The sequence below is a fragment of the Pholcus phalangioides genome, unplaced genomic scaffold (genome assembly GCF_987345545.1).
Source record: "Pholcus phalangioides strain wild (caught in Gottingen) unplaced genomic scaffold, Ppha-v1.0 ptg000010l_1, whole genome shotgun sequence".
NCBI classification, from domain to species: Eukaryota; Metazoa; Arthropoda; class Arachnida; order Araneae; family Pholcidae; genus Pholcus; species Pholcus phalangioides.
The window spans coordinates 10572377-10587989 of record NW_028301603.1 but is presented as its reverse complement, the minus strand read 5'-3'; the positions used below and the strand labels follow the sequence as shown (position 1 = coordinate 10587989).

The following is a 15613-nucleotide window of genomic DNA, read 5'->3' as shown; positions in this document are numbered from 1 at the left end:
TTAGCCGAGGTTTCCTTGAATTTCTTTATTTAATCAAAAAACGTTGATCTCATATAATTTTCAACGGATTAATTAATTGCATGCAATATTACCTCATGGACGTTATGAAAATTTCATGAATTATTGCATTGTGGGCAATAAATGCATATTTCGCTTGGGGGGTGGGGGATTGGAGTGATTCCCCCCTCCCCAATAGATCTGCGCCTGTATGGCAGCATATTATTTTGAGATTCTGCACAGATATTGAAATTCTATTATCAGAGAAACAGGTCAGTGCAGGTGAGATAAAAGACACTATGCCCCCGCTCCCGAATTTTTATTTTCCCCGCGAACATTTCTGTGCTCATCATGGACCCCCCCCCCCCCGACCCATTATGGAGTCAGGCCTCTATGCTAAGATCGCTAGTGGGGCCTCCTCCATAGTGAATTTATAGAGTAAAAAAAGAAATCGCCAATTCAGACAAACACCCTATTGTTTAATGCATCGTGATTATTTAAAGCATTTTCATGATTATTTAAAGCATTTTCATGATTATTTAAAGCATTTTCATGATTATTTAAAGCATTTTCATGATTATTTAAAGCATTTTCATGATTATTTAAAGCATTTTCATGATTAGCACAAACCAGAGTTCTTATACGGGAGCCCTGGTGATGGTTATAATCATATTTTTGATTCGTGAATACGCCTCCAATAGAATGAGAGTTCCAACCTCTAGAATTCCAACCATGAGTTGAATCAGGCACTGCACGAAGACCCAACGTTCTCCCCCCCCCCCCTCATCCTTCTGTAGGGCGCATAAGCTAAGATCTTTGGTGGGCTCCCAGGTAAGACTCTTCAAAGACACCCCTCCTATTACGAACTCATATCGTGAAAACATAAACGTTGATAAGACTAATCTCGGATCTCAGGCAGGAGCCAGCGCCACCCCCTCGTATGGGACATGCGGGGACCTCAGTTGAATTCCACGGTAAGATTTGGCACAATGTTCTACGGCAGTAGGGGGACCATTCAAGTATTACGTAAGCAGATTTTCAGTCATTTTTGACCCCCACCTTGTCAGCAAAACACTGCCCCCCCCCCCGTCAGCAAAATTTCGTCAGCAGCTTAGAATATTTCATATCTTCAAAAAGGGGTGGTTGATGATGACGTAAGCAACCTTCAAACCCTCCTCCCCCCCTTGTCATCAAAAGTCAGCAAATCCGAACACCCCCCCCCCCCGCCCCGATGCTGACGTAATACCTAAGTGGCCCCCTATAGGGACTAACTTTCCTTTTGTATAAATATGCAGAAATTTGGATCCCGTAGAACAGCCTCATAATGGGTTCCGCTGAACCGCGTTGTAACCCATCAAGAGTTCCGCGAGCAACTCCAAGTTGGGAAACCCCCTGGTCTAGAATCTCAGGAAAGCATTAACGTTTCCTCACCTCATCGGCAATCAGATATAAATGATTCTCAATTGGTTGAAAAAGCCGTCGGTTCTTCGGGACCAGCCGATCTAAATGCGTGGCGCCGAACGTTTTCAAGTGCTCCATTTCCTGAACGAACGAACCCACAGCTTTTTTTTTCCTTTGTCGTCCAGTTTGATGTCCTTGCTCGAAACGAACAATGTCTTACATTTCTTATCTGTGTGACTCTTTTTTTTTTTAACATTACGTCGTCCATTTCCTTTGTGACAAAAAACTTTATTCTCACAACAAGAGCCTAAGGGTTGAACTTTGTGTCTTCTCTCCCCACTCCATCACTTTCGTCTCGAACTCATGGGAAAACGGAAGTTTTTGAATTCACTGAAGGACTTGACGAACAATGAGATGATAATAACAGAGCATTGGAAATCGCTATGTATGTGATCACGGATGCGTTCGAACCACTTTCCACTATCGTTTCCGGGTCTTCTTGAACAGTCGGGAAACTCATATTGTCCCCGACGGCCCTGAGAAATGATCGCAACATGCGTCTAGTAAATAGAACGATATGCGCTGAATGGGCTCCGAAATGCGTTCAGCCAACATCAGCTTCATGAACGGGAAAATTCCGTGAAAACAAGAATTCCATGTACCGGAGTTCTTTGTTTCAATGTCAGTAGGACCATCTTAACGTTTGGAGCTCGGAAGCCTCAGGTGCGCGTGGGGCCTTCCTTCGAAAAACATATATGGCAACATTATTTTCGAAACTGAGTATGTAGATCAGGGTTTTTATCCTATGGGTCGCGGGCTTCCCAGATGGGTCGTACAAATCAACTAATATCAAGGGATTCTTGAGCGCCATTGATCACGACCCAAATTTGATTCACAGGGAGCTTCCGAAATGAGTCGTACAAATTCACTTACAGCTAGAGATTCTTAAGCTACTACTACTGCTAAACCAGGCATGCACCTCGTCCATATTCCTCTGCTGAACTTCTAACATTGGTACACGCTGGAATGTGTATGTATGTATAGTGAACCTTCCGTGAAGTTTTTTTTATGTGTGGTGCTGCCATCTGCAATCAATTTGTTAAACTATGAGGTTTTTTCTCACCTTGTAGTGAGTGAAGTGTAATGAATGAATAATTGTTGTGTGTGTGTGTCGGGGAGGTCGGCTCGCATTCACGCCTCGAAGTTGGGAACCGCAGAAAATCAACTTTAGCCGATCACCACTGCGGTGACGGTGGGGGTTTGAACCCGGATCCTCGCGATGCGAGTCCGTCGCCATGTCCACTCGACCACCACAGCGGCAAAATAACAGATTCTTAAGCTATGAGTCACGACTCAAACTTGATTCGCAAGGGCCTCCGAGATGGAAATGGGCCGTGCAAATGCACAAACGGCCAGGGATTCTTGAGCTATGGGTCCTGACCAAAGACAGGGTTTCCGACATGGGTCATGCGGCTCTTGAGCTGTGGGTCAATATCCAAATTTGATTCGCATTGCATCCGAAATGGGTCGTACAAATTCGCTTACAGTCAGGGATTCTTGAGCGGTTATTGGTTACAACCCAAACTTGATTTGCAGGACCTTCCTAGATGAATCCACTTACAGTCTACTATAAATACACATATTGTGTCGCCCAGGTTTCATTAATTTTCAATAACAAACAGTAACATGGGTCGCAAAGCTGATCTTGTTGTTGATTTTAGGTTGCAACTGAAAAGGTTAAGAACCCGTGATGTAGATAGATAAGCTGGTATTTTTTTTTTTTTTTTGCCTGGGTATAAGGACCCAGAAGCAGGATTGACCTGGTTCCATCGGGCATTACGTGGAACCTCGAGTACGTGGGTGGGGGGGGGGGAGAAGAACTCGTGATAACGATATTTTGTTTCTTTGATTTGCCTCCGACAGTGGGGGTGGGGGTCGAGGGTGAAGATAAGGGACACATTTACCCCTGAGTTTCTTACCCGTCTACTTAGTTAAAACTGCTCACTTGCCCAAATAATTGTGTATACCCATGGGCTTTTTACTTTAACTATGCCCTAATGGAAATATACCCGCGGGTCACCACTTTGATTTGGAAGTAAGTGGAATTCCAGTTAGGTGAGAAAGGCCCCCCCCCCCACACATAATATCACTTCGCCTGGAGGCCATTTACGCTGTTTTAGATGCCATGTCCAGAAGACCCCCCCCCCCTCCCCCTTTATCGTGATGCTGAACACGAATTAGTCAAATTGTAAGATTCCAACTGTTCGACATCTGGCTCCACGACTTCCTTGCCATATGAAAACCATTTACCTCCACTCCCCTCAAAATCATTTCTTCACTACTCTCTTGCCCTAGCGCTCAACATCTTGAGCACTAGGGCACAAGCGCTTGCCCTAATACAGTTGTGTATACCCATGGGCTCTTTACCTTAGCTATGCCCTAATCGAAATATACCCGCGAGTCACCAATCCTCCCACAATCACTTGCCCTAATACAGTTGTGTATACCCATGGGCTCTTTACCTTAGCTATGCCCTAATCGAAATATACCCGCGAGTCACCAATCCTCCCACAATCACTTGCCCTAATACAGTTGTGTATACCCATGGGCTCTTTACCTTAGCTATGCCCTAATCGAAATATACCCGCGAGTCACCAATCCTCCCACAATCACTTGCCCTGATACAGTTGTGTGTACCCATGGGCTCTTTACCTTAGCTATGCCCTAATCGAAATATACCCGCGAGTCACCAATCCTCCCACAATCACTTGCCCTAATACAGTTGTGTGTACCCATGGGCTCTTTACCTTAGCTATGCCCTAATCGAAATATACCCGCGAGTCACCAATCCTCCCACAATCACTTGCCCTAATACAGTTGTGTATACCCATGGGCTCTTTACCTTAGCTATGCCCTAATCGAAATATACCCGCGAGTCACCAATCCTCCCACAATCACTTGCCCTAATACAGTTGTGTATACCCTTGGGCTCTTTACCTTAGCTATGCCCTAATCGAAATATACCCGCGAGTCACCAATCCTCCCACAATCACTTGCCCTAATACAGTTGTGTATACCCATGGGCTCTTTACCTTAGCTATGCCCTAATCGAAATATACCCGCGAGTCACCAATCCTCCCACAATCACTTGCCCTAATACAGTTGTGTATACCCTTGGGCTCTTTACCTTAGCTATGCCCTAATCGAAATATACCCGCGAGTCACCAATCCTCAGCGTAATATAAATTACAGCGCACTCTGAAGGTAGAGAGACAAACAGTCATAAATTCTAATTTTTTCCTATTAATCTTCATTTTAGTTCATATCGATATCCTCGGGATCGCTAGACGGTTTTGGGAGCCGTGAGGCACACTTTGAGAACCACTGTACTAGGGCGAAGTATGTCTTAAGAATTAGATTTTATGATGTAATTGGTTACCATTAACTAGCATGATTTATCGTAATATTCTTCGGTGTTCTCCACAGTTCATAGGGTGCGAAAAGGCCTTCTCTAGATTGGAAAACCTGAAGATCCACCTGAGATCTCACACTGGAGAAAGACCCTACAGGTGCCAATATTTCGGGTGCCCCAAGGCCTTCAGCAACTCCTCGGATCGAGCCAAACACCAGAGAACGCACCAAGACTCGGTGAGCAGTTATCATACGCATCATGATTTTTTTTTTCGTTGAGAAGATGTGGTACTTCTCCATTCTTACACAAATGTGCTGCCGCCGCTTCAATTAATTAATGCAGTAGTTGATATATTTTTTGTTCTTCGATTTAAACAGAGGCCGTACAGCTGCGTGGAGCCCGGGTGCAACAAGCGCTACACAGACCCGAGTTCGCTGAGGAAGCACGTCAAGAATCACCTGGCCAAAATCGAACAGAAGAGGAAAAAGGTGAGAATCGTTTAATTAATTAATTAATTAGTTAATTAATTAAGAGTTTTTCAATGTTTCCAGATTTGAACAATGGGTCTAATTGTTGTGTTTTGTTTTTTCAGTTCAAAATTGATGATGAAGATACTAGCAAATTAGAGTATCAGGAGCAGAATTTCAACAGATTCAAAGAAATCACCGAAATGGTCATGATCAAGGGTAAGTTGATCAATCATGATTCTTTAATTTTTTGTTGTATTTAAATTGTAACAATACTGATTTGGCATTTTGGCTCTTTTATCATGCTCATTTGGCATGGTAAAAGTCAGAATACACACTGGACCGATACGATAAGCGATACAACCTGCAACTCGACACGGATTGGTTAAAATACCAGAAATTCGGATTTTTAACCAATCTGTGTATCGTATCGGTACAGTGTGAACCCGGTCTGACACATTTTCCGGGGAAAGTCTTTCTGTGATGAGAATTGTCCTATGGTGGTGACGTAGAATTTCTCCGTCTTCCTTCCCCGGGTTCAGCTATCCATTTTTAATCAAAAATGCCTTGCACATTACATCGACTTGATAGCTAACTATCGACGTAACTTCATGGGAAGAACGACGCGAGTGATTTGATACTTGAGAGCAAGGGGGGCCTCTATTATCAATATTCGCCCACTTTTTCCGACATAACCCTGCCTCTTTTGAGACTGTATTCACCGACATGGAACGTTTCGAACTAGGGGTCTTCACAACGTTTTACGCTCCGAGGGCCACATACAAAATTTCTCGTCACTCATTAACGTCGTGGGGGGAGATGCAACCCCCCCCCCCAAAGACGATCACAAACTAAATATATTTCAAAACATTTAAAAAAATTTAAACATTCAATTAATTTTAACAAATATTAATTTTGAATGATTTAAAAAAAAAAACATTGCAAATTATAGTGTCAAAAAATGCCTTTTTTTGCTATATTGATGCATTTCTGTTACTTGAAAATGCTTTTGAAAGTTGATAAATGATTTCTTGTGCCTCCAACCAATCTCTGTGTGTCCCAGCCCTGCCAAAGGTTGATCCTACGTACGCTCAGATACGACAAATTAAAATGCGACACGTACAACATAAACTGAAGAGCCAAAAAAACTGGTACAGGCATGCGTATGCAAATAAAGAGATATGGAACCAATCAGAGTACGGCGCTGCGGTCGGCAACGCCTATATAACACAACAAGTGTCTGGCATAATTGTTAGATCGGTTACTGCTGCTACAATGGCAGGTTATCGAGATTTAAGTTAGTTTGAACGTGGTGTTATAGTCGGCGCACGAGAGATGGGACATAGCATCTCCGAGGTAGCGATGAAATTTGGATTTTCACGTACGACCATTTCACGAGTGTACCGTGAATATAGATCATGCGGCCGGAAAAATCTTTTTCCGGCGGTGGTATAAAGCTCGACAATGGTAGAGCAAAGTGCACTGACGGCATGTGATACAGAGAAAGAGACCGGAAAAAGATCATGCAAGAACGGGACCAACGACGACTGACGAGAATCATTAGACGTGACAGACGTGCAACCCTGCAGGCCATCAACAAGCGTCGGCGTGCTAACCATTCAACGAAACATCATCGATATGGGCTTTCAGAGCTGAAGGCCCACTCGTGTACCCTTGATGACTGCACGACACAAAGCTTTACGCTTCGCCTGGGCCCGACAACACCGACATTGGACTGTTGAGGACTGGAAACACGTTGCCTGGTCTGACGAGTCTCGGTTCCAATTGCTTCGAGCTGATGGACGTGTACGGGTATGGAGACAACCTCATGAATCCATGGACCCTACATGTCAACAGGGGACTGTTCAAGCTGGTGGAGGCTCTGTGATGGTATGGGGCGTGTGCAGTTGGCGTGATATGGGACCCTGATACGTCTAGATACGACTCTGACAGGTACGTAAGCATCCTGTCTGATCACCTGCACCCATTCATGTCCATTGTGCATTCCGACGGACTTGGACAATTTCAGCAGGACAATGCGACACCCCACACGTCCAGAATTGCTACAAAGTGGCTCCAGGAACACTCTTCTGACTTTAGACACTTCCTCTGGCCACCTAAATCCCCAGACATGAACATTATTGAACATATCTGGGATGCCTTGCAACGTGCTGTTCAAAAGAGATCTCCACCCCCTCTTACTCCTACGGATATATGGACAGCCCTGCAGGATTCATGGTGTCAATTACCTCCAGCACTACTTCAGACATTAGTCGAGTCCATGCCACGTCGTGTTGCGGCACTTTTGCGTGCTCGCGGGGGCCTTACACGATATTAGGCAGGTGAACCAGTTTTTTTGGCTCTTCAGTGTATTTCATGACATTATGTAGCATTTTCGTTTTAAAAAACTGAATTGGGGACCAATTATTACCAATAAGACCAATTATTTTAGGCATATTAAAGCGAAACTTGACATTGTTTTTGCTTGACTAAAGCTTCATTGTTAGGTAAAATTTGTGTGTTGTATTCGTAAGGTATCCTCCAAATGCCAATCAGCCAAACGTGTTCTAGTTTTTGATTTTGTATTCTTCATTCGACTAAACAACTGTTCGCATATGTAAGCGCTGCCAAATATAGAAGACACGAACAGTGCATATGTTTGCGTATCTCTGGATAATTTTCTTCGGACACATACTTAGAATGTGTAAATCAATTGATGAAGAGGAATTTCAAAAAACACACTTGCATTTAACTGCAGAGTCACATTGCAAATCTGCAAATTCTAATTGTAGCTCTGGTGGAACACTTTCGATATCGACCGAGATTTGGTGAGGAAAAAACATTTCCATAGAAATTTCTTTCTCGCGGAAGTCGGAAAATCTGCTTCTGAATTCCATTCTCAGATTTGAAATGCACTGTCCATAATCGTCCGGTTTCCAAGTTGTAGATCTATTTACCAAGTCCAACAATTTAGGAAAATGTATGCAGTTTTTGTTTTGCAATTGATGTTCCCAAAGGACTAATTTAGTTTCGAACGCTTTCACGTTGTCATAAAGAGTATAGACAAGTAGATCTTTTCCCAGTAAGAGGTAGCTTAGATCATTCAGATGAACGGTGATATCGACAAGAAATGCGGAATCTCTCACCCACTTTTTATCTTGAAACTCCCCAATAAGTTTTCCTGTGCATTTCATGAATTCGTCAACTTCTTCCAGGCGGAGTTGCTTGCGCTGCTCACAGCTACGCAACAGGCAAGCGCCAGAAAGAAACACACATTCTTTCCGATTCACTTTCTTCGTCTGGTGACTAGCTTTTATATCCCCTATGGGGACAGAATGGGGGGGGGGGGGTCACGGTCGGTATCGGGTCTTCGCGATGCGAGTCCGTCACTATGACCGCTCGACTACCGCAGCGGCAATTGAAAGTACAGCCGTTCCTCGCTTTATGCAATTGGTTCCGCAAAATAAACGAGTAATGTAAGTTAAATTTAACATGAGGGGTCATTCAAGTATTACGTCAGCATCAAGGAGGGGGAGGGGGTTTCGGATTTGCTGACTTTTGATGACATGGGGGGAGTGGGGGTTTGAAGGTTGCTTACGTCATCAACCACCCTTTTTGAAGATAAGAAATATTCTAAGCTGCTGACGAAATTTTGCTGGGGAGGGGGGGGGGGTCAGGGTTTTGCTGACTGTTGCTGACGGGGACGGGGGGTCAAAAATGGCTAAAAATCTGCTTACGTAATACTTGAACGGCCCCTAAGTAACATAGTGGGGGTTTTCTTCAGGAGGATTGAAGAAAAAGTAAACCCAACATAAATAAAGCAAAATAATTTTTTTTAAAATAAATTACCAAACCTTATGTATAAATAAATCTCGTTAATTCATTCGATGTCTATGAGTCGGTGTGAGTGTCGATGTTTTCTTTCCTGAATAGCCTGACGTGGTGTAGACTGATGGCTTTTGCAAATGAAAGCAGTCGGCATTTCGGCTGACAAGCAGCACATTCTCCTCGTCTCTTTATAAAAAGCCTTTTGGAAGAAAATCTAGGGAAGTCTGAAGATTCCTCTCAAACATGGCAATTCTGGATTCGTTGGGATCATTTTCTTGGATCGGAATTTTGATGGCGTTATCGATGCGCCGCCAAAGAATGTCAGTGAGATCTGGACATCTTGTGACGTGGGATTCAAGCGTTTCTTCCATATTTGTCTCAAATACAAACACAAAAGCCACAACAGGCAAAATTCCCAACGAGGTGGCTGAGAAAAAGGTGCCCATAACAAATACGTCATAATATTTCTAAAATACATCAAACCAATTAAAAATACAATTACAATAACTAGGAACAATATATATACATGATAAAATATTTATACAATGCCCATAAAATGTATTTATTGTTTTCTTATTCCACGTATGGATAGAGCTTCTCGATTTACTCCATCATGTTCATCATATTTCTTTTTAATTGTGTCATCTACTTCTTCAACTACAGTTAAATCCCGTTTTAACGAATACCGTTATAGCGAAAATCTCGTTTTAACGAATACTTTTCTAATCCCCAGATAAGTAGGAACAAAATGCAAAAACCTGGAATTCCTTTACAACGAAACTTCGTTATAGTGAAGTGGCTTCTTTGGTCTCTTGGAGTTCGTTATAACGGGATTCGACTTTACTTCAACAAAACTTCTCACCTACATCAAAAAAATCCAAAGGATTTTATCATTAAAGTTACGTCATATTTTTAGTTTTCAAGCCCATTTTCAGGATGAAAATCAAACTAGAGACCAAATTTTGCGGATCGTGATTGTTCTAAAATTAATTTTTTTCCAAAATCGCGTTATAACGAAACCGCGTAAAGCGAAGGATGCCTGTATGCCTCTAGGATCAATGGTCCGCCAGTAAAGTTCGACAAAAGGAATTACGGTATCAATCTGTATCAATTCCTTATATATTTGCGTATATTTTTCTTAGTATATTGTACTGGAACGTCATAAAGGCAATAATATATTGAGTTAAAACTTGGTTTTTGTTTTTTTGCAGGTGAGCAAGTGACGTTTCAGCTGTTTTCGTCGGACACCGAAGATTATGAATCGTCTTCGTTTAGCAGGAGTAGCAGCTTCTCCAACACCTCTGACGTGTGAGTACTCTTCTGCCCATTTCATAACACGTGTACATCGTATACCTCCTGCAAGTTTGCGTTTCGATGCATACGAATAAACAAGGCTGTAAAAATACCTACAGGTCCTGTAAGTAGCGCTTTCCCGACATTCTCGAAACCAAAGCTCGCCCATCGGACTGCCATACAGCGTAGCGCGATCCGTCTCTTCGTATCACACGCCGTCAGTGCACTTTGCGCCACCATTGTCGAGCTTTACACCACCGCATGAGATGGTGGTTCGGTTTATATGCGATTGCCGAGCACCTGCCACACAATCACGCACGCGATCCGTCTCTCTCTCTCTCGGTCAGGCAAAGCGCAAATTGAGCCGCGTGCAGCGTTCGCGACACGGAGCAGGGCAGCACTCTGTTTTGCGGCCAACGGAAATCAGGACAGCGCAAATTGATACATGTGAGGCGACACTACGCTAAGCGCGTGTGCGCGCGCACTCGATGGCGCTGCTGTTGAGCCGCAGACTTTCGTGTCCCGCGCGCACGATTCTTCGTATTCGGTAGGGGTTTTTTAAAAATTAAACCGTTATTTTGATAGAGTTCGCATTCTCTTATGAAAAATGTTGTTTAATATCAACGTTATTTACATATATTATCAATTATTTCTTTAATTAATTCCTGAATTATTTTATTTCGTTCTGAATTTTTATTAAATATTATTGTTCTTTCCAAGGTTTTGACTTTTCATTAGCTCTAAATTTTCTTTCATTATGGAGTTATTTTTAATTTCGGAATTAATTTTTGGATTCATTAATTTCGGAATTCATTTTGGGATTCATTAATTTCGGAATTCATTATTGGATTCATTAATTTCGGAATTCATTATGGAATTCATTAATTTCAGGATTTTCATTGATACACCGAATTTTCATTAATTTTGTGATTGTTTCCAAATTTTATAAATTGTCATTAATTCTGAATTTTCATTAATTCTTATGCATCCATAATTTTTCATTAATTTTTAGAGAAAAAATCCACTTTTATTTTTTTTAATAGCCTACGAAATATTTCCAAATAAATTTCTGAAATCGGCTTTAATTCCGAATATTCATTAATTATATTTTATCGATCGATAGAGGAATAATTTTTCATTGAATCTGAAATTTCACTAATTCTGGTGTTTCATTAATCTAGTTGTTTTCCATTAAATATGAATTTCCAGCAGTTTTGAAATTATTTATTAATTTTTTATATTGTGATCAATCCTTTCATTTGTTTTAACTTTTCACAAGTTCCAAATTTTCATTCATTATGGGATTGATATTGGAAATTAATTTCGGAAAAATTCCATCAATTAAATTCCATTAATTTCGGAAAAATTCCATCAATTAAATTCCATTAATTTCGGAATATTCATTCATTCCAATTTCTGTTAATTATATAATAATCGTTAATTTTATTAATTCTGATTCATTCTAAATGTTGAATTTTCTTGAATTCTATATTTTCATTAATTTTCATAAACCCTGAATTTTCATTAAAATTTTTATCCCTCCTAAATTTACGTTAATTTTTATCTATTTTCAATTTCGATTAATTTATGTAAATAGTTTTCATTAATTTATGTACATTCATTATTTATGTTATTTTAAGGAATAATTTACCAGAGAAAAATCTGAATTTTCAATAGTTTTTAATTATTCATTAATTTCGAATTGTCATCAATGCTGATTTTTTATTTCTTTGTGTTCACGTTTTTATATATACGGTATTTTAATATATTTTTCAACGCATTCCCGTACTTTATATTTTAATTAATGTTATGTCTTCATTAATGTAAACTTTAATGACCAATATATAATATCCAAGCTCCGGGAGCCTCCCAAATGCCAAGGCTGCAGACCCCGAAATCGTTTCCTTCTGAAAACGCTCGTGCACTTGAAACGTGTTCCAATATGCGCATCCCCTCGCTACGCATGGGGCGTGTTGACGTCATGGCACTTGGGTCCCGCCCACTCGCGAACGCTGCACGCGACTCAATTTGCGCTTAGCCTAACACACGCCGTCAGTGCACTTTGCTCTACCATTGTCGAGCTTTATGCCACCGCATGAGATGGTGGTTCGGTTTATATGCGGTTGCCGAGCACCTGCCACACAGTGTAGCGTGATCCGTCTCTCCCTCTCTCTCTCTGTAACACATGCCGTCAGTGCACTTTGCTCTACCATTGTCCAGCTTTATACCACCGCATGAGATGGTGGTTCGATTTATATGCGGTTGCCCGATCCGTCTCTCTCTCTGTAACACACGCCGTCAGTGCAGTTTGTTCCACCATTGTCGAGCTTTATACCACCGCATGAGTTCGGTTTATATGCGGTTGCCGAGCACCTTTTTCTGAACTAATATTTGTTCGACAGTTCTCGGCGTATAATTACATGCTCGTACAGTGCCAAGTTTTGTTTATCTATATACCGCAGAGCATCCTTGAAATGGACGAGTTAATACAGTATGGTTTTAGAAGCGACTGTATATTTTCTCGTCTTCATTCTGTAATAGATGAGTTTAGCTTTTCCAAGATTGTTAAAAATCGGTTAGCCAAGTGTTTCTCAACTTTTTTTTCGCCCGTGCCCCCCCCCCTCCGGTTGGACTATATTTTTTTCTGTCTTATCCAGCATCCCCCCTTCTCATCTCAAGGACACTTCTCCCCTCCACATATTTCCCTCAAAAGCTTCACAGCTTCACATCTTAATTTTGTTCTCTGTGGCCCTCCCCTTGACCACCTGAGGAAGGGTTTTTCGATCCTCCCACTCTGGATCCTTGCCTGCAGATAGAACAGTGCAGTATTATGCATTCATATCTCTCAAACGCCAATTTTTTTTTTTTCTTATTCAGGGATGACGAAGATCGTGAATCTGGATCGATCGAAGAGCATTGGCTCAACGATATCACTTCCACTGATGATTTCAGAAGCATGTTTCTGGACAGCAGCCGCAGTACGTCGGACAGCCAACATGATTCGAATTTCTATTGACATCAAGTCTTCATTAAGTCACGTGTAAGTTGGATCTTCCATATCAGTGAGAAACATGCCGGGATATGATGTAAGAGTGTTTGGTCATTTCTCATGTGTAATAATTTTTCTTTTATCATGTTTTTCAGGTTTGTACACATGGAGACGTTTCAAATGATCTCATGAACATTATCCCGATGACATTTTTTGTTTTATGTATGTAGATAACATTGTAATTCATTTTCGTTGATCTATCACATGTGCACAGGTTGAGCGTGAAATATCTCTCCCAGGGGGGGGGGGCTCCCTGGGCCATCTTAAAGGCATCGTGGGCCCCGGGTAAATTGATGCTCTAGGAAAGGGGCCTACTTCACTGGAAGTATCGATTTTCCGAAAATTCACCGACAGCAATTCACCACTGGGAAAATTCACCGACAACAGTTCGACACGCGGCAGTGAGCGGGGAATGACCGAGTGAGTGACCAGTGAGTCAGTAAATGATACAGTAGTTTTAGTGAGTGAGTGAAAGAGTGGTTAAGTGTTGGTAAGTGAGCAAACTAGTGAGTCAGCGACCTGTGACGTAAGTGAGTGACCTAGTGAATCAGCGACCTGTGACGTCAGTGAGTGACCTAGTGAGTCAGTGATATATTCACGCACTCACTAGCTCACTCAATGCTCATCCGTTCACTTGCTCACTCGTTCATTCACTCATGTCGAACTGTTCCATGTGAATAGTTGTCTGTGAATTTCCCTAGAGGTAGTGAATTCAGAGCCGTAACTAAATACTTTGCCACCCGGGGCAAACCGGCATTTTGCCACCTCTTGCCATGTAGAAGAATCAGTTAAAGGATGAATTCTTCTGGTCCAGGGCATCAGACACCCCCCCCCCCTCCGTTGCGGCCCTGGGAGAATTGCATGGCGGGGAATTTTCCGGACACGGGAAGGATCACCCTAACAATTTACATACTTTCAGCAATAACAGCACCAGATCTCACTATCACAGAAGATTCCCAAACGCTTAAGGCCCGCTGGGCCGTGCCTGGGTAGGCCCATGCGTCAAGACGGCCTTGCTCCGGTTGAACCACAGATGCAAACCGGACGTCGATGCCACCATCTGCGTGCGTAATATCGAGAAAAATATGTGCTCGAAGATTTCGCAATGAGAATATTTACAAAATCACCCGAAAGACGGAGCTTCGCGCAAGCTGGTGTTCGCTAGAAACTACGTTTACACTGGATGAATCCGACGGGGACCAATCAGCATCTCCTAGAGATAGAAGGCCTCTGCACTACTTGCCATAAACGTCATTCAGACTAACTAGCAAGTTTGCCACATTTTGAAACACAGCGTCCTATTTCGTTTCTTCTTATTTTGGCGTAGAATCTTCCTGATTGGCTCACAAATACCGCATGGTGATTGGATGTGGGCATAGAAGTCGCCAATTCCAAGCCCGATCATTTCTTTTCCGCAAAACGATGATAGGGAATTTTCACTAGCAGGGAATTTTTCCCCCTGAATATTTCGAGGGGAAATGGACTACTTACTGACGTTACAAGCAGACTGCAGAGGCCTTCCATCTCTAGGAGGTGCTGGACCAATCAGTATCGATCCGAATATTAGTACGGTAGTTATATAGAACGATCTAAAAGGGGGTGCACTCATTTTATGTCTCATCCTGTATTTTTGTATGGATTGTTCGGACCAATTGGGTTTCGCGAGGACCAATCACAACACATTCTCAAACAAACTCTATTTTCTTATGTGCAATTTTGTTTTTAAATTTAGAATTGTGAAACGATTTGAATTTTTTTGATGATTTTTTTTTGTATAATTTTTGAAAATAAAATAGTAAATTTTCCTTAAATTCTCATTTCTTTTTTTTCTTCCGCAGCACACCAACATAACACACTGTTGCGTTACTGTATTGTTTAAACAGTACAATATATACCAGGATCGCTCTTACTAGACGCGGGGGTCCGGTGCGGGAATGAAAGCGGGGTCAAGAGGCGTCAATAATTTCTGGGGCCCCGTTAGCCCCCCCCCCCCCCGATTTAATATATTCTGTTGGAAAGGGGAAATCAGAATTATCGTGGTTATTTCGTAAATACGAAATTTACGTATCCCTAATGATAGGTAAATTAAGCTTCTTTGTTTTTTTTAAGGCATGCTTGTGTGTGTGTGTGTGTGTGCACGCACGTGCGGGGGGGATGGGGGGGGGG

At 42.0% G+C, this 15613-nt stretch overlaps 1 protein-coding gene across 1 annotated transcript in view; it reads left to right on the top strand.

The window, feature by feature from the left end:
* LOC149080904 (uncharacterized) overlaps positions 1 to 15258 on the top strand; it is a 35802-nt gene extending 20544 nt beyond the window's left edge. Inside the window, exons 3-8 of the mRNA XM_089237586.1 lie at positions 4885 to 5046; positions 5188 to 5298; positions 5403 to 5496; positions 10317 to 10413; positions 13276 to 13438; positions 13543 to 15258. Coding sequence (XP_089093712.1) covers positions 4885 to 5046; positions 5188 to 5298; positions 5403 to 5496; positions 10317 to 10413; positions 13276 to 13414 — 603 coding nt within the window. The 3' untranslated portion in view covers positions 13415 to 13438; positions 13543 to 15258. The remainder of the gene's footprint in view (positions 1 to 4884; positions 5047 to 5187; positions 5299 to 5402; positions 5497 to 10316; positions 10414 to 13275; positions 13439 to 13542) is intronic.
* Positions 15259 to 15613: the final 355 nt, after the last annotated feature.